The sequence below is a fragment of the Gallus gallus genome, chromosome 2 (genome assembly GCF_016699485.2).
Source record: "Gallus gallus isolate bGalGal1 chromosome 2, bGalGal1.mat.broiler.GRCg7b, whole genome shotgun sequence".
NCBI classification, from domain to species: Eukaryota; Metazoa; Chordata; class Aves; order Galliformes; family Phasianidae; genus Gallus; species Gallus gallus.
Genome location: NC_052533.1, coordinates 67,897,679 through 67,922,713, shown reverse-complemented (window position 1 = coordinate 67,922,713; position 25,035 = coordinate 67,897,679). Strand labels below are relative to the sequence as shown.

Sequence of the window (25,035 nt, the reverse complement as noted above, 5' to 3'; positions counted from 1 at the left end):
TTTTCTCTTCTCCTGCTGGCACAAGTCTAGAGGTGATGAAATAATCCAGCCAATAAATCTCTCAGGGGAGTTTGATTCCTGGGTCCTAAATGCACACATAATTATCATGTACATGACTAACGCCAAGCAGGCCTTGTGTTTGGGCTCTGGCATGTCTGAGCCACACCTACATTCCTCCTGCAGGCCCTCATTTGAGAACAGATTTCAATTAACTATGATCAGATGTTTAAGGTGGCCTAGGTCTTTTATTTTATGCGTAGGTGTTTAAATTTCACTGCTTTACACTTCAGGATGTAGTTCGCTGCTAACTAGAACAGGGGCTGATTTAGGCATGTGCTTAAATGGTCTCAAATAGGACCTCCCATGACAGCAAAACCCCAGCGTTGGCTGAACTGTGTATGCACATTGTCCACATGCATTGTGAAAGCTTACAGCAATGGTTCTCCTGCAGTTCTCCACAGTCACTGGCATTTCACCACTGTCCTCTGCAAAATGCGAAAGCCCAAAGCTGAATGCTTTGGGAAATTGCATTTGTTCTCCCCAGGGTGAATTCTCACCTACATTAAGCAGTTTTCTGTGCAAATTCCAGTTCTAGCACGGTTCGTTCTTGCTTGAAATCATCGTGATCTAAATCAGCACGGTCTGTGATCTGTGGCAGTAAAGCCACAGTGACAATTTCCATTAGGGAAACTGCTGACCAGAAGATCCAAAGGATACAAATATCCCAGTGCTACTGTATTCTTCACTCTCCCTAAGTTCTCTTGTTAGCTGTCATTTACTGTTTTACACAGAGAAGAGTAAACCAGTGCAGACTGCTACTTGTACCATGGGTTGTAACCCCATGCAGGTAAGTAGCCTGCTCCATCTGCACATAAGCGAAAATCTTTGTAGTTTCATAACGTTTCAATCTTTCAGACATTTCTGATCAGCGTCCAGTTTAAGATAGTAATAATTCACCTTTGATAGTTACATAAAAAAGGGTTTCAGCCTCAGTTCAGCTTTCCTTGAATGGTGAACTGAAATCTGTGACTGCGTTTCGTAACAGTACCTTTATTGGCCAGCTTGCCGCAGAGGGCTGGGACAGGTGACCTTTGCAAATCAGTAACCAACTTTGACTTCAGAAATTGTCTTTCATAATCTTGGTAATCCCGGGGACACACCCTCTGCCTACGCCGAACTTATTTTTCAGTAACTTTAAATTGAAAACAACGTGTGAGTGATTTAAAGCGTGTTTAAAACCATATGTTTTTTTTTCCTGCACGGGATGCGAACATGATTAGGACTAAGGGCCGTTTGCATTTCACTGGTCGTAGTGAGTATTAAGTTGTAGCAACACCTGTCTTCATTCCACATGTGTATAGATAAATAATCATTTTTAAACATAGCTTTAGCTTTCAAAACTGTCTAGTAACACACCATGAAATGGTCCATTCAACACGACTAATCTTAAGTAATAAAAGGTCCTGCCAATACCAGTTTTATTTCGAGAGGAGGTTATGATCTCAGATTTAGAAGATCCGTAATTAAAACGAGCACTTAAATGTATCCTTCTATTACTGACAACATAATTAGGCTACAAACAGTGTAGTTGGGAATATGGCTAAGTAAATGCCACCATTTGTTCTGTCGACTTGTTTCTTGATTGAGAGAGCCAACCTCAGAAGTGTTGCAGATATCCTAAGCCTCCCATGTATAGTCAGACTGCCTTATGCCGAGACATTAAACCCCATGTGTGCTTGTTATGTGCAGGGGAATATAAGCTTGTTCAGCTCACGCTGAGCTGAGGACACAGGAAAGAACAGATGAGCTCAAACATTCAAAATCTATACAATGAGGGGGAAAAAAAAGTAATAACCTATTGATTTGTCAGGCTTTGTTTTCAGTGAATTACAAATTATCGTGTTCTCGAGGCTTTCTTCTTCCAGTTCTCACAGCTAAAAGGTAATGAATGCCTGTTTCACGAAAGGTAAGATACTCAAAAGAAGGTCAGCTATCATAAGGTAAATGACAAATCACAAGTGAGCAAAACTGCTCAGACCTCTACCAGAGATCTTTCCTGCTCTGGTCGGAGTATTCCTTCTGTGTGCACCACACCACGACCAGCTTAGCTGCTTTGAGAGGTTTGCCCTTGTTTTCCCCCGAGACTGTGCTGCGTATCGCACAATGTCGGAGTTCTTTCTCTCATCTCCTCTAACAGGTCACTGAGAAAATCAGGTTAAGACCTCTCAAGGTCAGCTTATCACATCAGTATTCATGCATTTCCCCACCGCTTGCTTCTTCCACCCACAGGCCTGAGTTTCACTTTCATTTCCCCTGGACACTCAGAGTTTCAGTTCTCATTCTACACTGTCCCAGTTATTCTTGCTACCAGCTCCCTGAGCTGTAGAAATACTTTTAAGCTCTTCATCTTCTTTTCCCTTTTTCACACTATTTGTTATCCTGGCTTTCTTTTCCTATCTTTCAAATCTGTTTTCCGCAAGCATCGCAGTTTAAACCATTAGAGAAAGGGAAACAAAGAAGGGCCGAGTTAATCAGATTCTTAAGTTTATTTATGAAACTAAGTATCAGCTTGGGAACTATCACAAACTGGGATGGATGTAGGCACAAGTTCAAGTATTTTCTAGACTTGGTGAGCGTACTTTCAACCATAACCTTCATGTGCATACTATTTATCCCACCTTTTTGGACTCAGGAATGAATCAGTGGACTTTCTCTCACTCCCTTTATCCCCTTCTACCAAAATTAAATTCATTTTTTGCCTCTCTGTAGTGTCACCTGTTTGGAACTATTGCATTTCATTTATGCAGCTTTTCTTTTTCGTGTGCTATTCACCTTCCTTGTCCTGGGCCTGACAAAGGACTGCCAACAATCTGGGATGATGTGGTGGGACTCAAACAATTTCCCACTCTCTGCTACGTTTCTGCTCACAACGATCTGTAACAATAATGAAAGAGGAGAGCTTTGCTGATTCAGGTTCAAGCCCAGTTGTGTTACCAGAAGAGGACAAAACAGCCATTAGGAAAGTAGAAGCCTAACATATCGTACCTTAAAGTTTATTTTGTTTTTAAATGAAATGCCATGGACTCGCCACGTAGATATGTGAGACTGGGATATGGTTTAGTCTGTAAGCAACATTTAAGAGTAGACTGATGCTCTGTGGCAAGTCTGAATGATGCATGCAAGATTATTATAATCTGCATGACATTTACTTGGTTAATAAATAGGCTCTTTCATTGCAGCACAATCAGCTTCTGGACAGATAGATAAGGGGGTTAGCACTGACTGTTCATACTTTTTTTCTGTAAACAGTTTAGGGATGCTGTTTTGCATAATTCTAATTAAAACATATTTCATTCTTCGTTGTGGTGTTCTGCAAGCCACGGGCTTGACTCTGTTTCCAAATATACTGTATTTCTCTAAACATGTGAGAACTGAAGCAAGAGGCACCACAGCTTTCTGATTACTGACTAAATGCTTAATGGTGTAGTTGTAGGCTCTCCGTCATCTCTGGTCACAACGGTTGGTAACCAAATGGGCAAAATGAGGGTGAATCCAGTGTGCTGTTTCAGGATCAACCGTCCCTAAAGGCATTTTGCCATGCTTTCTTCTGTTAATACTCCCTGTTTTTTCATACTGCAAAATTACCTGCAAAATCATGCCCAAAGCTGCATGATACTGTAACAGCAGCAATACACTCTATACTCAGCAGTGGTGAGGCCGCACCTTGAGCTCTGTTTTGGGCCCCTCACTACAAGAAAGACATTGAGGCCCTGGAGCACTTCCAGAGAAGGGCAACGAAGCTGTGAAGGGTGTGGAGCACAAGTCTTATGGGGAGTGGCTGAGGGAACTGGGATTGCTCAGTGTGGAGGAGGCTCAGGGGAGACCTTATCGCTCTGTATGACCTGAAAGGAGGTTGTGGCTACAGGGAGGGGGAGTAGCATCTTCTTCCAAGTAACGATGATAGAAAGAGAGGTAATGGCTTTAAGTTGTGCCCGTGTGGAGGTTCAGGTCAAAAGAAGCGAACTTCTCAGAGCAGTGAGGCAGTGGCACAGCTGCCCAGGGACCTGGTGGAGTCATCATCACTGGAGGCATTCAAGGAACATGTGGATGTGGCGCTGAGGTTAACGGTTAGCGGGCATGGTGGGGAAGGGTTGGTGGTAGGGCTGGGTGAGCTTAGATGTATTTTCCAACCTTCTAAGATTCTGTAAATGTAGAAATGAGAGCTCTCACAACAGCAGTTCCCATCGTACTGGAAATGCAAACACTCGCACCAGCTGGTTTGCACCCAGTGTTCTCCTACAGCTGCGGAGAGCCTCTGGGCCCACTGCTGCGGGCTAAGGCTGAATTCCTTCTACTCCACACACTTTTTGGCAGCAAATGGCGTTACCTCAGGAAAATCCCTTTTTTTTCTACGCCGAGGCTCTGAGGCGCGCTGTGGGGCTGTGTGAGAGCCTAACGGAGCCCACGATGCACCCGCACGGTCGAGGCAGGGCTGGAGCCGGCTCAGCCGCCCACCACGGCCACTCCCCCGCCACCAAGGGACGGGAACGGCAGGTAGGATAAAAAACAAAGGGCAGTACACCCGCTGCCTTCCCCCGCCAGCATCGACCGAGCCTCAGACCCCGCCGGTGCCGAAGCGGCCGACACGCTCTGAGGCGCCGTAGCCTCCAGCCCAGCCCGTGCGCGGGACGCCGCACGCGCTCGCGAGCGCGCTGACGTTAGCGCGCCGATAGGCCGACAGGCGCTCTGCGCCCGCCTCTCCCCGCCGGCCCCGCCCCTCGCCGCGAGCTCGCACTCAGTCGCCTCGGGCCCGGGCCGCGAGCGCCAACGGTGGGCTGACGGCCGCGCGCAGCGGCGCTGGGTCAGGGGAGGGGGAAGCGCCGCGGGAGCCGCCGCCGCCAGCGAGACCCGCCCCTCCCCCGCCTCCCGCCCCCTCCCCACACGCGCACACGCCCCTTCTCCCCCCCCAACCCCCAGCCCCCCTTCCCACACGCACGCGGACGCGCGCGCCGGGACCGTTGCCCCTGCGCGCGCCTCTACTCCCGCGCCGGCAGGGCCGCAGCGGCATGAGCGCCGGCTCCGCCTGAGCGCCGGGCCCCGCCTGACCGCCGCCCCCGGCCCGGCCGCGGCCCCCGGCCCGCCGCCGGGCCCCGTCGGACGCTGGCGGCCACCTCGCGCCGAGGATGCTGAAGATGAAGCTGCCCCTGAAGCCGACGAGCCACAGGGCGGCGGCGGAAGAGGCGGCCGCGGCGGCGCTGGGGCTGAAGGAGGCCGGCGCGGCCCCGGACTGCCACCCCTCGCCGCCGCCGCAGCAGCAGCAGCAGCAGCAGGTGCCCCGGGCGCCGGGCCGCGGGGGAGCCGCCGCGGGGCGGGGGTGCGGGCTGGAGCGACCGAGCCAGCTGCACGGCCTGGGGCCGGGGCCGGGGCCCGGGCCCGGCCCGCCGCCCCCCGCCTTCCCGGGCGGCTCCGGCCCCGGCGCGGCGGCGGCCCGCACCGACAAGGAGACGGTGTACGAGTGGTTCGGGCTGGTGCTGGGCTCGGCGCAGCGGTTGGAGTTCATGGTGGGGCTGCTGGACCTGTGCAACCCGCTGGAGCTGCGCTTCCTGGGCTCCTGCTTGGAGGACCTGGCCCGCAAGGACTACCACTGCCTCCGCGACTCGGAGGCCAAGGCCAACGGGCTGAGCGACCCCGGGCAGCTGGGCGACTTCCGCGACCCGGCCGTGCGTTCCAAGCTCATCGTCTACCTGGCCCTGCTGGGCTCCGAGAACCGCGAGGCCGCCGGCCGCCTGCACCGCCTCCTGCCCCAGGTGGACTCCATCCTGCAGAGCTGCCCGGCGCGGCGGCCCCGGGTGGGCGCCGCCGAGGAGGAGGGGGCCGAGGACGAGGAGGAGGTGGTGGTGGTGATGGACGGGGCCGGAGAGAACGGACAGGGCCCTCTCCCCGCCGCCCAGGGCCTGGGCTTCGGCGCGCAGGAGGAGCTGCTCCTGCTCTTCACCATGGCCTCGCTGCACCCGGCCTTCTCCTTCCACCAGCGGGTCACGCTGCGAGAGCACCTGGAACGCCTGCGAAGGGCCCTGTGCGGGGACCAGGAGGAGGAAGAGGGCTTCGGCCGCCACCGGGCCCAGGTAACGCCGTGCTCCGCTCCTTCCTCTTCCCCTCCCCTTCAGCCCTTCCCCACTTCCTAGCGGTTGAAGCAGAGCCCCCCCACACGGGGCTGTGGCTTTCTCCGGCTTTCTCCTTGCCCCCCCCCCCTCCGGTTTTCAAATCGTGTGTTGTGACATAATAACATAATAATGCCTGAGCGTGACTTAAAGAAGTGGGGGAGGGGGGGGGGGGGGGGAAGGGAATGGTTCTTTCTTGGCCAGCCGAACATTCTGGTGTGCTTCTTCTCAGACCCTCCTTGCCAGAGTGTAGGATGCTGAGTGCTCATAGGGCCTGCTAGGCTTCCTTGCACACCACAGGCCCGACGGCAAGGCAGCTTAACTCAACTGATAGAAATAATAGTGGTAATGCTGGATTGAAACCACAGAACGTTCACCAGGGGCTTGGGACAATGGGAGGGGTTGGAATAGTTTTTACGTGGAATCTGCTCTTCCCCCCCTCCCCCCACAGTGAGATTTATACTTGGGCTTGGCAAGGACCGGGGCAGCAGTTGAGGGTCAGCGTCTGTAGGGTTGCATCTCTCCAAAGCTGCGTTCTGTGAGGTGGTTAAAGGCCTTGGGGAAAGGGGTTGGCAGTCATTTTACTGAAGGAGCAAACTGAAATGTCACAACTGGAGCTTTTGTGGAAAGAAAAGCTGGATTTCTGGGTGGCTGTCAGGAGGCAGCGAGGCACATCTTGAGCACAGATGTGCCACTTGTTGCTGAAAGGCAGCAGTCCCAGAGCACAGGTTTTCCTTGAGTGGCACCGGAATACCCTCATTTGCAGCAGCTGTATTTCAGTGCAGGTTCTCTCATTTTGCCCCTTTGATGAATGTCTGCTTTAAAAAAGGAAAAAAAAAAAAAAAAAAACAGCCCCATATTTATGCAACCAAGCCATTGTGTTGGAGCTCTATGGATTTTGGTCTATAGATGGCCTCTCACGCAAAGAGGAAGAAAGGGCTGGAAGATAGGTACTTACAATGCAGATAGACTGCTGAAACAGACACGTGAGGTTTTCATCGGGGACTTAACAGGAAAAGGCGGAAAGCAGCACAAGCAGTTGTTTTTAAGTTTGCATTCAGCGCTGTCCAATTCAGCCACTCCTGGAAAACCGCTGCCGTGCTGAAGTAGCGGCGGCCCCTTTCTCAGTTTGGTAGGGAAAGGATATGCTTTTGAGTACTGCTCAAAGGAGATGGGGATGGATTGTTAAGACTTCAAATATGCTCAGTAAATGCTTGTATCGTTTGAAGGCCAAAGCACATTTGGCAGGTCGTGGACTAGTGGGTGGATGTTACGGTACTGAAATCATAATGAATTCATAGCATAAGTCCAAAAAGTGTTTGTTTTGGCTCTTTGGCCTGCACCAAGTCTAGCTATCCCGAAATGAGTCCTGGAAGTCCTTTCTCAGGGAGAGAAGAGGGGGCTGCGGGAAGCAGCGAGGCTGGGCTCTGATCTCATGGGGTCTGAAGCACCAGTATCTGGAAACACACTGCCTGACCGAGACTGGTGCCCCAGGCGCAGCTGCTCAGAGCCCCACTGAGGGCATCGGGGAGCTGACTGCCACAGACTACTGGAATTGAAGTCTGTGTTGTGCAGCGTTTTGGCTGCAGTGTGAACGCAGCCTTCCAAGTCGTAGTGGTTTCATTTACTGAGGGAACGCCGAGTGGCCCGGCCCAGCTTGGCTGAACATACACATCACATAGTCCCTGGTCTGCGCAGGGCTGAAGCTGCATCCCTGCTGCGGGGTTTTTTTCTTCCTTAAATTGTAAATACAGCAGAGCCGCTTCCAGGGATTAACGGCCAGTGCGGAGCGGAGGCATCGATGGGTTTCTGCTGAGGGTTTTCAGTTCACGCGTGTAGTGGACCCCCTCGGCTGTCACACTCGAGGTAATGGAGTTAGCGTGGTTAAAGGTTTCCCTCTGCAAATGCAGCCACGCTGTGAAATTGGACTTGCTTTAAAATCCTGTCAGGTGCCCACGTGCATTTTAACCTCCTTTAATCTGTGAAATTTAGTGCCTTCGGGGCACCGCATTCATGCTCTGAGATGCTTTATGAAGAGCTCTTAGAATTTTCCCGGGGCCGGCCTCAGGTGGGAAGGGCCGGGCTGCCTGTGCGCCACGAGCGCTTCGCCTCCCGCCCCGCTTCCAGCAGCACCTCGTGCCCCGGCCGGGCCCTCCGGCACCGATCCGCCCCTGAGGCGTCGGGCAGCGGCCGTGCCCTCCTCGCTCAGGCCGGGGGGAGGGCGGAAACGGCCTTAGGGCGGAGAACGCCGCCTGCAGCCACAAATGGCGCCGCGGCGGCCGGCCCGCCGCCTGTCCCGGCCTGAGGGCGCGAGGAGGAGGAGGGGTGACCTCCCGCTTTGTCTCTGGGGTGCGGAGGACGGAGCCGTCGTGGCGACACCGCGCCGCCCCTCCGGCCGCCCCCCTCCCTCCCCGCTGGCCGCGACGGGGCCGTCCTTCGGGTCGCGTCGGCGGACCCCTCCCTGGTCGCGCCGCGGGGACCGGCGGCCACCGGTGCTTCCCGCCCCCGTTCAAGATGGCGGCGGCGGGGCCTGCGCGCCTGTCACGTGCCCGCAGGGCGGCTTCCTCTCCTCCCTCCGGCCGGGGGCGGGGAGCCCCGTCTTGCATAACGGGAGGGCGCCGTCGCTCCCCGTCGACGTAGTGGCGCGGGCGGACCCGAGCCGCCCCTCCCGCTGCTCTCCCGGCTCTCCGCTGAGCGGTGCCGGGGAGGGAGCTATCACCCCTGCGCGGGTGAAATAATATGCCGAACCGTGGTCGCGTGAGATCAGCTCCGGAGGAGATTGGTTCTACCCCAGGTCTATCAGACAGTTCTGTACCCTTCATGGCGTGAACCCCTTTGAGCAAGGACCTACAGCACCCCGTAGGAAAGCTGGAGGGGACCTCTTCGTCGGGAGGTGTAGTGATAGGTCAAGGGGGAGCGGCTGTTAAAGAAGGGAAGTTTAAGTGAGATGTGTGTCATAAATTCTCCACTAAGAGGGCAGTGAGGCAGTGGCACAGCTGCCCAGAGAAGCTGTGGTGCCCCATCCCTGGAGGTGCTCAAGGCCAGGTTGGATGGGGCCTGGGCAGCTGAGCTGCTGGGTGGTAGACCTGCGTAAGGTATGGGTTGGAACTAGGTGGGCTGCAAGCTCCCTTCCAAACCAAACTTGAACCATTCTGTGGTTCTGAGATGTGAACTGCATGTGGCGTCCAACAAAATGGCATCCTTTGAGGTTTCCAGGAGTTACAATATATAGCTGTAACGAGCAGTGGCACTCAAGAGGTTCACCTGTGAAGAATTTGAAAATAATAATAAATATATATTAAAACAAGGCCATATATACATACACATATGTGTTTTTTATTCTTCTTTATATGAGGTTAATTATCCTTTAAGAACTTAACATTTCTTGGTGATAACCTTTTACAAATTCAGCTGGAAGTGGTTGGTAGATTCAAAGATATTGGGGAGAGTGCTGATGGAGTGGGATCTGCAGGGGTAGGATTGCTTTGCAGTTGCAGAAACTTTGTTTCTTTAACTAAACGTTCTGAAGTACTTTGTTTAGTTACAGAAGAAACACCTGATACAATTTGTAGTTGTTGTGATGAAGGTGTCGTTTGCAGTAACACTACTTGGAAAGCAAGCCCTTGGTGAATTAAGCTGTGCAGAATGTGAACTTTGAATCCAGACTTACATATAAAAGTAAACCAGCAGCATTCACATCTGTATTCGTAAACCAAACTTACCAAAGTGCAAAAAGTTTGCTGATATCACTGTTTTATATAATCATTTTAAATCAAACAGCACAACTTAATTCATGTGTTGTTTATATATGTTTAATACGTGCATAAAGGTCAAAGCTGATTCAGTTTATTGTCTGTCTTGCTCCGTTCCAGATCTCAACTTTGAGTGCTGATAGACTGAAGGAGGTTTGAATACATGCTAACATAATAAATATGGCTTGCGTTAGACATGGGAGCTCTTAATCAGGCATATTTGATGGTAACAGAACTGAGGTTCTATTGAAATAAGCAATCTCCTGCAGGTAATTGTTTGGTGAATAGTATTATAATTAGCTGGCTTGAGGATTCTTTGAAGCAAAAGTCCCTACTTAAAAGCAAAGGGAAAGTTTCTGTTTACAGAATACATGGTTTAATTGGTTTCTATTTATAGTTTATTTTTGTCTGTGAAGGAGAAGAGTACTTTTATGATTGATCTTCAGTGACTTGCAACTGAGAAAGATACTAGAACTTAATTTTAGATCCTAAGAGTTATGAGGGAATGAAAATACAGGCAATCCCTTTTTGAATTTGCAGTCGGCCAATATACTAAGTATCATGGTGTGAGGGAAAGTGTGTTTTCAGAGTCTGGTTTAAATAAGAGGCAGAAGCATGAAGTTGACATTTCATTGTTGGCAGAAATCTTTTAGATTGTGGTATGATGTTTTACATGTTTTGCACACAGAGATACAAAGTGTTCGTGCTCTCTTAGTGTCCATAACACCCTTGTCACTTAGCAGAATTTTTTCTCACTTAAAACAGGAGTTAAGAATGTCCAGAAATGTTACTGGAAGGCTTCTGGAAAGGAAGTCATAGATAAAATGAAAGAGCTTTGTTTAAATGTACATGTTAGGACTAGAGGGAATGGCTTCAAGCTGCGCCAGGGAAGGTTCGGGCTGGATGTTAGGAAATACTACTTCTCTGAAAGGGTGGTCAGGCACTGGAATGGGCTGCCCAGAGAGGTGGTGGAGTCACTGACCCTGGAGGTGTTCAAAGAACGTTTGGATGTTGTGTTGAGGGACGTGGTTTAGCGAGAACCATTGGTGAAGGGCAAATGGTTGGACTGGATGATCCTGTGGGTCTTTTCCAACCTTAGCGATTCTATGATTCTATGATGTTAATAATGCTCCAGGAGACTCCAGACTGAAAACTTTCACTGCTTTCAGTTGTTGTAGTTGTTCAGCTCTAATTATGAAGTATTAGGGTGAGACAAATTTGTAATCTTACTCAGTCCTGGGCTTCGTCAGCCTCTCTCTGGTTTCCATGTCAATTTCTTCTCCGTTGTCTTAAATAAGCTATGGTAGCATTGCAGGTATACCCATGGTTTCCTAATGCTTGCACTTATCTTACTGTTGTTAAGCTGTGGCTGGGTTTTCAGCAGTGCCCAATGTTAACTTATTTGTAGTCAGTAGGATCTTCATGGGCTTGTAGTCATGAGGATTCTCAGTTTGTTCTTTCTGAAGAGATGGATGCAGATGCCAGAGGTAAGACAAGTATCTATGAAAGCACTAGAGTATGCAGATTTCTCTCTACTTCAATCTCTGCCTCCCATTTGCTTGTTGATATTGATGTCTAGCCATAGGTGTTTTAGAAGGCACTACTAAATATCTACATTTCCTCCCTGGTTTGCTGAGGTTCTTTAGTATCTTCCAAATCGTAATTGTTTATACTTGTAGAGACTGAAGTTTGCAGAAGAAGCTCAAAGATTTGGCTGGAAATTACATTCCTTTGTAAGCTTCCTCATTTTCCTCAGCCTCCTAATTTTGTCCTTTATGGTGGAAGTGAAAATACGTTTAATTGTGAAAAGGGATTTGAAGCCTTCAAAGCAATCCTAGGAGAGAAAGAAAAGAGAATGATGGATTTTTTTTGTTGTTCAGAACTGCTATACATGAAAGAGTACTTTTAAACTATGCCTCTTAGATGTATTATTCTGTCAGGAGCTGGAAGTAGTAGTGAAGGCTTTGTCACCTCTCAGTACTAATTGTACTTCAGTGAACCATTCTTGAGGGGCAAATATTTTTCAGCCTTTCAGTCGCTTTAGGTGGTTGTGAGAATAGCTTCTGTGTATCAGTCTGAACATTCAAGTAATTCTCTTCTTAATCAACAACAGACAGTGTTGAAGCTATATGAAGTGGTGGGACGAGCAACCAACGGGAGATGCAGGAACATCTGAACAGCTACATCACCTGCTTTAGCTTCAAGATCTGTACTTTGTCATGAGCTAGCTAGGTTGGGCAGAAATGGTGCTTTAAGTCCAGGTAAAAATTCTGATGCAGATGAGTGTTGAAGACCTTTCTGTGTGTCTAGCAAACACAGGGTGCAGCGTTCTACTAGCATTGAAAATCACTGCTGTTGTTGAGATGTCTGGTTCTTCAAGTTTAGTTGCCATAGGCCTTGATAGCCAAAGTTGATAATCCTGCGTTAGAGGTTGGTATACCCTTTGTCTCAAAATTGTTGCCATTTTGCAGTGCTACACATTGATCTGAAATTGTTGAAGCTTTTGTATGGTTTGCTTTCTCCCCCAAATGAACTGGTGACTTTTGGAAGCTTTCTATGTCCCTCACAGTATATTGTTGCTGCCTCTTATAGATAACGTTGTTTAAACACTGCAGGCAGCTCATCTCAGCACCACACAGCCAGTCACTCATTCTCCCCAGGTGGCATGAGGAGAGAATCAGAAGGATAAAAGTGTGAGAACTGATTGGCAGAAATAAGGACAGTTTACTAGTGAAGCAAAAGCTGCGCACAAAAGCAAAGCAAAAGCATTTCTGCTTTCAGAAATGCGCAGCTCATCACAGATAATGGTGAAGACAAACACTGGCTATCACTCTGAATGTCCCCCCCCCTTCCTCCTTTTTCCCCCAGCTTTTATTGCTGAGTATGATGCTGTGTGGTATGGAATATCCCTTTGGTCAGCTGTGGCCAGCTGTCCTGGCTGTGTCCCCTCCCACCTTTTTGTGCACTTCCAGCCTCCTCTCTGGCAACATCCCTCTGAGCATTTTCCAGTCTGAACAGTCTCAGCTCTCACAGCCTTTCCTCACAGGAGAGGTGCTACAGTTTTTTCCATCATCTTTGTGACCCATTGTCAGAACTCTATCCAATGTGTCCCCGTCTCTCTTGTTCTGGGGAGCCCAGAATTGGACACAGAGCTCCAGATATGGCCTGAGTAGAGTAGAATTGTAGAATGGCTTGGGTTAGAAGGGACCTTGAAGGCCATCTAGTTTCAACCCTCTGCTGTGGGTGGGGACACCTCCCACTAGCTAAGGTTGCATGCTTGGTGCAATTATGAAGATGAAAGCTTGCAAACTGGAGTGTAACTTAGCAGCAATGCCAGTTGAGCAGTTGCCTTCAGTTTTATCTTGCCTTTGGCTTGCAGCTTGTTCAAGACAGTACAAGGGTTTTTTTTTGCATGGGAGACAATCTATTGCATCAACAGCTGTCAACCTTGAACCAAGAATTGGGTCTGCTGCTGCCCTGCATTTTTGTATTTGTGAGTATTAGATGCATGTGCTGAATTTCCATTTAAGTACAAGATAGGATGAATGTGCTATCTCTATATTCAAGCAACAGCAAAAACTAAGTAATAGAGAGCAGTTGCTGCTGCATACAGTCTTGAGTCTCAAGGCTTCATCTTTCTGCTCTTGTCATCAGGAGAAGGTTCAGCAATACATATATAATGTGGAGTTTCAGCTGTCTTACTCTGTAAGAGATCTTACTGAGCCTTTGCGCCAACATGGCTACGTAGCTCTGCATCTGCTGTATAGCAGTGTAGCAATAAGGACAATAGCTTGTAAGGATTGTTTTGAGTGAATCATGGCTTTCGTCCCACAGCTGGCACCAGATCTCCCAGCTCGGGTTATTCTACTCTTCTATGAATCTAATAAAGATGACTCTGATGTTATTCAAATTTATCCAAGGTACAGATGTTGCATTTAAGAATGTGTGGTTGTGAGTTGATCCTTCCAAGGTACTTTCTTTCATGCTTGTTTATTGGCATCTGGCTTTGTTTGCCACTTCCCACTTGTGCATGAAGGAGTAAGCGTGCTGGTTTGCATCTGCACAGCCTGCAAGGCTGTCCCTAGCAGCACATCAACTGAAGTCTTGCAGAAAAACAAGCTTTCATTTTTCGGCATGTAGAACTAATCAAGCTATCCAACTGCTGTAAGCAGGTTTCCCTTGTTAGTGTTCATCAGAGCTGATGCATGAATAGCTCTTTTATGAAAGTGCAGCGCAAACATCAGAAGACTTATGTGCATCAATCACAATGATTAGTATGTTATCCAGTAACAGATTTCATTACATATTGCCAAACCCATACCAGCATGACAATTCTTTCATCAGCAGTCTATGCTAATAGAAGGCAGTGTGGACATCTGTTGTGTGTAGACTAGCTCACATATGTTAGTTTAACAGAGCAGTGTCCTCTTGAGCATTATGACTCACCTTTTTCAGCAATTGATGCTTGTCCTATGACTAAAAAGACATCTCAAGCATTAGGTCTTTCATACAGAACTTGTTTCAACCATATGAGGAAGGAATGGTGTTCTTGCTACACCACTCTCATCTAGATTGTGAGAGCAGACCATTTTTATAGCACTGTTTTGCTTCACTTTCAAAGAGAAATACAGCTAACGCTCTGGCCTGTCACAACGATCTGTGAGATTATCAGATTAATTATCTGGCAACTAATTTGTGGCCACCCACGTGTCTTGCTTCACTGTATTTTAATCATTATGAGCAGCGCTACAAGCCACAGTGAATTTTTACATGTAGAAAGCCTTGCAGTGACAAAGGGCTGCTCTGCGCCTGGAGCTCCTCCTGCCCTCCTTCTGCACTGACCGTGGGGCCTGGAGAGCTTCTTCACTCATGTTTTACTCACTCCTCTTTCTCACTGCTGCTGCATAGCATTTTTTATCCGTGCTTAAATCTGTTATCACAGATGTGCAAGCAGCATTACTCATTGACCGGCAGCAGATCCGTTTTGGAGCTGGCTGAAGCTGGCTCTTATCTAACTATATTTCTGAATGTCTCCTGTATTCCATCGTGTCTTACGAAAGCTGTCATTCACAGAATGCACGTACGTAATATTGGCTTAAATTGCCAGGTGAAGATTTTCTCCGGTGAATTATTTTTTTTCTGTGGTTATAATTATTTATAAAAGTATTGATGCCAGGATGTTTAAATACAGATTTGAAGCTCATATTATTTTGCAGTTAAGAGGGAGCCTTTGAATGTGGGTGTAGTTTGCCTTATGCAGAGGTATATACAGCCGTAGATAGGAAAGTAACCATTGTAGAATAATTCTCTGCAAAAATACTTGAATACTATTACAAGGATGGTGTATATTGCTGGTGAGAAGCAGCTTTCTAGTATGAAGAGGTGCAGCAGCTACCTTTACTGCTTCTCTAATATAAACTGAGCAAAATAGATGCTTGAAATAAGATCTATTTCTAAACACTTCTAAAAGCTGCTGACAAATTCTTTGACTTTTTAGCTTTAGCTATTGCTTAGAATAGACTGCAGTTTATTTTTTCCATTAATAAAACAAATGTCCTGATTTTAAAAAAGCAAAATCTGCCTTTAAATTGATTTGGTTTTAAATCTTTTTTTGTGTTTTTTTTTTTAAGTAAAAGAAAGTGATGATCAAGTGTAAATCTCAGCTGACTCCTTAAAATGAGTGGAGCACTGCCTTCAGCTCTAACAATCATGATTTCAGGGGCGAAAGAAGACAAATTTAATAGTTGGAGAGCTACTGGCAGAATAAATGCAAGTTTCTGTTGTCTTCTGCACGCTGTGTGGATGGTATCAAAGCTGCTTTTGGCAGAACACATGGATGTCATGTAAGGAAGACCTTACTTCTACTGGGCGATAAACATTGCTCATCTCTTAAGAAAAAATGGATTCAGTTCTATGATTTCATATCAGGAAGATTCACACGGAAACATGCACTGAACTTGTTAGTTTAATATAGTTTGGTCACAGCCAGCTAATCAGACGTATGGAAAGTCTTAAGCAAATCTGTTTTAGCAGCGTGAATTTAATGCCCAAATGCTAACAGTTCTGTGAATATTGCAGGCCCAGGAGTTAACGCTTAAATGCTGAAACACTTGTTTTTGGTTATGTGTTTGGGTGTTAGGAAATATCAGACCAAACAGTGTCAATGGGAGTCTACAAGAGATCTTGGAGTGGCTCTCACTAGGCTATACTTGTGAAGCTTGCAAATTTGCTAGAGCTGCTAAAATACAGTCCCACTGACACGCAGCTATTTCCCATTCTTGTTCTCGGTCTGACGTTATGTTTGTGACCTGTTAGACGCTTGAAACATGAAGTGATGCTTTGGTCAGTAAAGAAGTTTGCTGAGCTTGTCTGCTGAGTGACCAGGGGTTGGTCTGGTCTGCTGGTTTGTCCCATCACGAGTCCTTCAGGAAAAGCAAAAACACAACAAAAGCAACTCTTTCACATTCTGACACTTATTTGCAAAACATTATGCTTCCTTTATTTAAAAATGATGGAAGTTCTGCCAAGGATTTATCTTCTGCTCCTGTCTTATGAAGGTGGTAATGGAATAGCACTCTTCACCCTGAATGAGTGGACAAGACTTAGAACTTTTAATATGTATCTACTTTAAAAAGTATCCATTCCCTTCAGTAACTATTTGTTTCCAGAAATTCTAATAAGATTTTTTTTCACTTCCTAGTTTTTGTACAGACCTAAATGTTTCATACAGCTAAATATTTGTGGTGCAGTAAATACTCTCCATCTAACTTTCTTCTTCTGAAAGCTTTTTCAAGCAAACAAACTTCTACCCTGCATGCCATCCCTCTTGTCCAGAGGTCAACATATTTGCATGTTGATGGTACTTACATGCTTATACTGAGCTCATATATTATACTACTTGTTACAAGTAAAATGAGATACCTCACTTAAAACATAAACTCACTACTAACTTCTAATATTTCCTAGTTCTACGTCCATGTTTTTTTTAGGGTGTTATGTCACTTCCTTGAAATGTGGATGTATATTGGTCAACTGTCAAAACCCGTTACCTCTAAAGTCACTGGAGACGTTACACTGCTTTGAATTTTATCTTGGCTGGTTGGTTTGGTTTTTAACGTTTGGTCACTGAAGGATAAGTAAATTCATACATAAACATTTTATCTCAATTTGGGAAAAAATTATATAGGTTCGTATTAGTGATGGGACTGTGTTAGTGATGGGACTAGAAGGAATGGCCTCGAGCTGCGCCAGGGGAGATTCAGGTTGGATGTTTGGAAAAATTTATTCTCTGAAAGAGTGGTCAGGTGCTGGAATGGGCTGCCCAGGGAGGTGGTGGAGTCACCGTCCCTGGAGGTGTTCAGGAAACATTGAGATGTTGTACTAAAGGACGTGGTTTAGTGGGAAATATTGGTGGTAGATGTATGGTTGGACAGGATGATCATGGAGGTCTTTTCCAACCTTGGTGACTCTATGATTCTGTGTTACCCTAGGAGAAAAAGAACACATGAGGTCCATTTTCACGTAGCACCTTTCTACTAGGTTAGCATTGTCAGCCTAGTTTGTACTTCTCCGACTCTGGGAGGCTATTATAACTATATAGCTATTACTAATATGTATAACTAATGTAACTATTATTGGAGTGTTTTCTGCTGTTGTGAGTGTGCTTTGGTCATTTACATTCTATTAATACACTTCCTTATTTTTTTCCTTCTCAATTTAGGATGACTTTTCCCGCAGCGATTGCACATCAAGTAACGAGACCAGTTTGCTAGAACGGACCACAGCACCTCATGATGGACTACCGATAGCTTCCCATAGACCTCAGCGAGAAGGTATGTAGTCTGTAGTTTCTTCTGGGGAGTTCTTTGATGGCTTTTTTTTTGAAGGTGAAACTCACCTTGGAGTTGTGGATGTCTTGGTTAGTTAGAGATGCTTGTAACTAACCAGCTCTTGTATTATATTGTCTTTCTAATCATCTGAATGAGAATCTGAAGTGGTTGGTAAGTGTATTAGCTTCTCTGCTCATTACTTGGTCTTTTCTTTATAATGATGTATTATCATCCTTGTTAGTTGCTAAATACTAGTGGCTGCATGTATGAAAACGGATTGCAAATGGGCTTCCTCCTGAAAAAAGAGATGTGGCATTTGGGGGAAGGCAAGAAAATTTAATGTCACTGTATTAGAGTTGTTTAACTTTTTGAAGCAAAACTAAACGTACTTTGAATATATGAATGGCTTTTGCTGCATCATTCAGTTGTATTTGATTAGTCTTAAAAACCAAAGGAATAAAGAAAGGCAAAAGACACATTAGGAGGTTTTAGAGGAGTGGTAGTTAGGAGAAGTGGGAGAACTTTCTTTACGAACTAAATCACCTTTTCTTTCTGCTGGGAAGAGCAAGGATAGGGCTTCAGAGTATGATCAGAACATTAGCGTGATTGCTAGAACACTTTGAAGAAAAGAACAGTATTGAAAACAGATTTATTCTTACCCTTTATTCTTCAGTAAGAATAGCAGCTCACTTGTCTACTCAAGGGAAGCTTACACTATCCTACAGTTAGTGAAGAGTGAGCAATCTGGGAAAAGCTTGCTATTCCTTTGTCCTGATAAATGTCCTTTTGTCTCTACTGTGGGGATTTAATTATGCTTTGAGAGTTTTAATTCCTTGGGAAAAACAAAACAACGACAACAAAAAAAACCCAGAAAGATTATGTGAGATTACAGACAACAGTCATATTTGAAAACCTGCGGTAGAGTTCTAAGTACAAAATGTTCATATTCACAAATTAGAAACAGAAATGGGAGACTCAGCAGCAGCATTCTTGAATTAAGTAACAGAATCAGAGCAAAGTCGAATAATTGAATCTATCTAAATGCTTAAATACTTCCCAATAATTTTATTATCATATTAACAAACTACTGTGAGGGATCAGAATAATTTTGTGATAGTGACATGTTAGATTTGTGATATAGGGTCCTCGCTATAGTCTCCTTAGTGGGTTAAAAACAGCACGGATCATAAACAATTATTTTTGTTTTCAATTTTAATGTTCCTGGTTCTCTGAAATCTTAAGCAATACTTAAAATGGAAGCAATGTCACATATGCTTGAGTTTATCATCCTGACTGTATGTGCTGCATTCAGAACACATTTAGAGATGCAACACGCCTCATTGGCTCGTGTATTCAAACACTTCTTCTTGGTCTAGCCATGTAGAATATTTAAAATGTGATTGTGGAAACAAGCTTTTAAATTAGGCTATTGAACCTGTGAAGCTAAGGTTGTCCTGCAACAACGCAGTAATTACCTGTTGTATCATTTATTAAGACCGAACATTAACTGCAGCAAATGAAGTAGAGGAAGTCAAAGGTACTACAATGTGTAATAAGATGTCTTTATGGTAGAGGACAAATATATTTAGTGCTGATAACATCCAATAGATCAAAATAAACACATATACATGCCTGTATGTGAATGTTAATGTTGGTGATTAGTTTCTGTAATTAATGTCTGTTAAATACATGCATGTAGGGAAATAATGGAAATTAAAACATTATTCTTAGTTCCAGTCATGGGAATCAACTTTTTAATTAACTGTTGAATATCAGCCCAGCTGTTGTTATTGATTTAAACATTGGCTGTTAAAAAGATTCAATTAGCCAAAACTAATGTTAGGCCATAGCCTTTTCTAACAGCATCCTTAGCTCATCCTGTATTTCTTTGATTTTGCAGTAACTAATCTTCATTAATTGGTAAAAATGAACCAGTTGTCCTGTTATTTACCTTCCAGGTAAAGGTCACAGCCAATATACACACTGTTCCAACTCAGTATTTGTCACTCTTCCCAAGAAAAGAATGGACAGTTGTAACACTACCACTAGGGTTATATGCTTGCTTATTATTCTATTAAGGATACTGCGTATACTTGGTTCTCATAGGTCTGGCATGTTCAGATAGGGATGATACGTCAAGATGTTTCAAATGGGTGAAATGGTAATTCATTAAACTCCAAGGATACGCTTTGTAGCAAGTACTTGTAGGAGATTGGTAGTTGTAGCTGTTATGAGTAGTTCCCAGTATATGTCTTGTGGGGGAAAAACAAAAACAAACAAAAACCCATTTAAGAACTGAAAGGAAAGTACTAGCACTGAAAGGGAGCGTTCATGGTGTATAGTTGGTGGAGCTGTTATTAAATAAGATTTTTTTACTTGTCGTGATGGTGCTTGTAAAGGAACAACATTCTGCTGAACTCTTAGAATGGTGTAGCAAAAAAGCTGATACGCCCATCTTAGCTATATAAGGATTTTTATGTACCGTATTACCTCGATAATGTTCTGTGCTCTCAAGAACATTTCCAGATCTTGAAGGCCATACATTGCTGCTGTTTATGTCACAGCCAGAACTTTTCTGTGTCCTAAGTGTAGCACACTTCAGAGAAGGAGCATTAAAATAGCAAGTGCTCTGCTTCTGTTTCAGTTCAATCTGCTGGTACTATGTCTGATGTGATTACAGTGGCCTTCTGCTTCTGCTCTTTGTTCTCTCTTTGCTAACACTCATTTCTGTCTCTTGGAGGCCTTCACCAAGACTCTTCTTCCACCTAAGGGGTTTCTAGAAAGATTGTTCTTAGTTTGCTCTCACCACTACTTGATGTTTCAGAAACAGATTTGGAAGGCGCTGTCACTAGGTTATTTGCTTTTGGATTTTTTTCAGTTACTTTTTTTGTTACTTCTCAGAATAAAGATGCACCTTGACTTCTTTTCATTGTCTTTTTCACTTCCAGTGGTTACACTGTTGTATTTATGTGACTTTAGGTCCAAGTGAGGTCTTGATGAATGCACAAATTCCTGTGATCTTCAATGGAAGAACTGTGGTCAGGTCAGAGAAATACATTGTAGAGAAGAAGGTTCTACCTGCCCCCTACAGTTTGTTACCGTAAAATAGCATCTGAAAAGGAGGGAGGTATTCTGAGTCAGTAAACGTATGGCACTTCTCAGAGTAGCTAGATAGGTAGATAAGTTTTTAAACTGTAATTTTAGTATGTACAATAAACTCTTTTTCTTTCAGCTGTACACATTGAGAAGATAACCCTGAAAGGAGTACCAAGAAAAAGGGCTGACAAACATCTGGAGTACACATTCAAAGTAAGCAAATAACCTCCAGCACACCAGTGTCTTCATGACGTCTATGCATTGTAGAGGCATACAGCTTGTTTCAAATACCTGCTCAGAAGGCCATTGTTAATTACATTAGGCTTTTCAGAAATTCGTGGAATTATCCCATAATTCTCTTGGTTCTGTGTGCAGAGTAGGCTTTTTTGTATAATCATGGGCATAATATAGCAAAGTGTAAAAGACTAACAGCAGTCAGGTGTGTGATATTACTTCAGGAAACTTACTTTTGCTAACTTGGGGCAAACACTGCAAATTAATGCTAACTGATTGTTTGGTCAAGTGGCATAGGAGTACAGTTCTTGTGTCTGCAGCTCTGTATTAGTTGGAGTCATATGTTCACCTCAGATGTCTTTTATGAATGTTTACCAGAAAAAGCATGGCTCCTGATAAAACTTTGTTGTGGTTTGGTTTCATTTTCTGAAAAAAACAAGCTAACAAATTTTAAGGGTCTTCCCAGGATAGTCTTCATGTATGATAATATCATCTTCATGCATCATATAAAACAATTGTGTGACTAAATTTTAAATAAAACTGAAACATTCCTTCTCGTTGCTTTGGAAAACAGGCTCTCAGTATTGAGATCTGATATTAAAGGCAGTAGATGTTAAATAATAGCTGCTAAGGCTGTTGGTGGTGATGTTCTAATCGAGTCAAAATTGGCATTTCCTTAGCAAGGATTGACTAACATCATCAGTCATGTGGCCAATAGATGTGAATCTGGTAGGGTACATGGTCTGCACGCAAAAGAATGCTGTAGATCAAATGATATAGCTCTATAACTGATCATTGGATGTGATCATGGGAGATCTGTGAAGAGGTCAACTGCTTATGTTTTGAACAAGTCTGAAGCTAAAATTCAACTGGAAAAAAAAAACCATCGCCCTTCTTTTGCTGAGAATTTAGAATTTAGCCCTCAAAGTCTTGATGATTATAAAGTACTTCAGCCTTGTGGTAGATATTTTTTGTCCCTATATTGTCTCTGAGTTGGGTACTAAGATACAGTAATAGATAGGAGAGGTTTGTACAGAATGTCCATATGAATTACCAATATTTAAAATGACAAAACTATTTTGAAAAGTCAGCATGTAGTTGGATTTGACAGTGGTTTTGAATTTCTTTGTTGAAGGGGGAATGTTTGGAGATATTCTGGGAAGTATTTGAGTAAGCTTGAAACACCTCCACCTCAGTTCTTTTAGAAAAGAGTTTCATCTCCTCATCTGTGCAGGTATATGCTGTGTTCCTCACTGCAGATCATTTTATGCTTGCCCAGACAGTGGTATTGTAAGGTTTAATGGCAATTACAGTCATGACTTCCTAAATGAGATCGGTGAGAGTAGCTGCCATTTCTGGGGACTAAGTTGGAAGCAGTTGGTGGTTAACGTTATCCTATCTGCTCTTCAGAGTAAATTAATGCTTATATTTGTCACATCCACTTCCACTGCACAGAATCTTCCCATGCATGTAATGGGAATCTTAAGGCCAGAGGTGGACTTAAAGCCAGGCAGCACTCATCTAACCAAGCTTCTTTCTCTCTCAAGATATGCATGTGAAGGTGCTGTTTTAATACTTGCATGTTGTGTCAGAACCATAAACTACTGAAAACTTGATAGAAGCATATATCAAAACACTGTCTTATCCTTGAGTGACTTCTTCAGCAATTAGCAGTATTTTTTATGAACTGTACCCTCCGGCAAGTTCTGGATGACCATATAAGATTCCAGCCCAATACAGATAAAATTATTTTATATGTATGATAAGCAGAAATATATCTATCTGTTTTTTGACTAATGATAATGGCAGCAAGAACTACATCCAGTACATCTAACCAACAGACCTCTGCTTTGTTTTTTGAAGTTAAAGACAACTGTTTGATATAAGTCCTGTAATGACACAGCCTTCTGCCTGGCTTCTTTCAGAGTCAGAAAGTAATCTTCTGAGACTTCAGTGCATTTATCTGAATTTGTTCGTAATACATTTAGCCACAAATAACATCAAAGTGATCTTAAAATGTACGCTCAAAAGTAGTGTACCTGTCTGAAAAGGTACACTGTTATCCTTGATTTGCCTGGTACTTATGGAACTTGACTTACGGAAGCATTGAAATCAACTAATTGGTATGATCTTTGGAAAAAAAGAAACTTTACTCATTCTCTTCACCTTCATTATTCAGGTAACGTGGTCCGATCTTTCAGTAACGTGTGTAACAAAAACACACCAGGAGCTTCAGGAATTCCTACTAAAAGTATGTATTGAAATCCAAAAGTAGTGTTTACACATCAGATTTATAACTTCAGGTGTTGTCTAGGAGTGCTCTAATTTCTGGGATATGACTGCAGTAGCAAAAGCAAGCTACCAGGGTTTGTACTTAACAATGATATTAACCATTTGAATAATGTGTATTGTGGAGATGCTCAATAAAATATGTGGGGAATTTCAGATGATGTAAGGTATCACAGAATTGTAGGCATTGGAAAGGACCTCTAGAGATCATTGAGTCCAACCCCCCTGCAAAGCAAGCCCCCTACAGCAGGCTGCACAAGTCCAGATGGGTCTTGAATATCTCCAGAGAAGGAAAATCCACACCCTCCCTGGGCAGCCTGGTCCAGTGCTCCATTACCCTCACTGTGAAGAAGTTCCTTCGCACTGGTACGGAACTTCCTATGCTCAAGTTTATGGCCAGTTCCCCTTGTTCTGTCCCCACAGACTGCTGAAGAGGCTGGCCATGTCCCTTTGACTCTCACACAAGATATTTATGAACATTAATAAGATCATTAATAAAATTATTAATAAGATAAGAAAAAGGGCTGACAAGTATTAGTAATTTCTTATTAATAAGAACATTAATAACTTTATCTTCTACTAGGAAACTGCTTTTATAGTTAAAACTATGCACTACCATAAAATAACAGTTTTTAATTTAACCATTGCGTTCTTTGGCAGAACAAAGGCATGCATATTCACTGACACGAGGAGTTAAATGTGAGAAAAGCTAGCAACTACTTGTACAAAATACCTCTTTTCCCAAAGAGAACCTTAAAAGCAAGGCTGTTGTATGAGGTCCCTTGCAGTTCTTGGAATGAGTATTAAACTGCACACCTCCTGTTTGACCTGCAAAGATGCATACGAGCTTATGAAATGGATTCTCTGGTACCAACTTGCTTCCAGGAGTAGGAGGAGGAGTAAGGCAAACAGGATCCAAAATGTACAGTTGCAGAGCTGTCGTGTCTGACTGATCAGCACTTCCATGTGCTGGCTGACTGCTCCCTCTCTGAGAGTCTAGATAGATAGAAGGTGGCAGAACAGGAGGGAGACAGCCACAAGCTGTTACAAGCTTGCTAAGGTGCTTCCGTGGAGAATGTGCACAGCTGAAAAATCTTTTTGGTTTGTAGTGGTTTAAAAGCCAATAGAAGAAGGAAAGAATTGTTAAAAATAGTCAGATAAAAGTTGCATCTGGCTTTTAAAAGCACGGTAGAAGTATGAGTGCTGTGAAGGTCATGCATACTTGCCTGCTGGCTTTCTGGTATTCTTATTTCCAATCTGCCTGTTGGTGTTAAGTAGTACGCTCTATTTCCTAAAACAGAAAGGAACGGTCAAACTTCCTGATAGGAAATTCCAAGCTTGTGGGTAGGTAGAAGTAAGATAACTGTGTAAGAAAGTTTTCAGGCTAGAAGCATTGGTGGGAAAAGCTAATGTAGTAAATGTGGTAACTTTGGTGCCTTATATTTAAAGATCACCTTCCATTAGGTAATAAGCATAGAAAGTTACTTGTGTGCAGGAAATCACCCTTGTGTGTGGAAGGACAAATGTGCTTGTCATAACAAGGCATTACCTGGAGGTAAGATAGTAAGCACCTAAACTTGAGTTTATCTAACTCTGAATGAGTTGAAACCCATCTTAATGAAAGTTTTAAAGCAAAAATAATTGTAGCTGTTTCTTAAGATAAAATTAAATACA

At 44.5% G+C, this 25,035-nt stretch overlaps 1 protein-coding gene across 8 annotated transcripts in view; it reads left to right on the top strand.

Annotated features, from left to right (window-relative positions):
• Nucleotides 1–5,026: 5,026 nt before the first annotated feature.
• Nucleotides 5,027–25,035, top strand: part of ZCCHC2 (zinc finger CCHC-type containing 2) — a 46,381-nt gene continuing 26,372 nt past the window's right edge. For all 8 annotated transcript variants that reach the window (XR_005857389.2, XM_040695600.2, XM_015282201.4 and 5 more), the window contains exons 1-4: nt 5,027–6,125; nt 17,634–17,745; nt 20,975–21,051; nt 23,252–23,323. Coding sequence is in view for 7 of the 8 variants with exons in the window: in XM_040695600.2 (XP_040551534.1) it covers nt 5,184–6,125; nt 17,634–17,745; nt 20,975–21,051; nt 23,252–23,323 (1,203 nt within the window). In the remaining variant the exon portion in view is untranslated. The remainder of the gene's footprint in view (nt 6,126–17,633; nt 17,746–20,974; nt 21,052–23,251; nt 23,324–25,035) is intronic.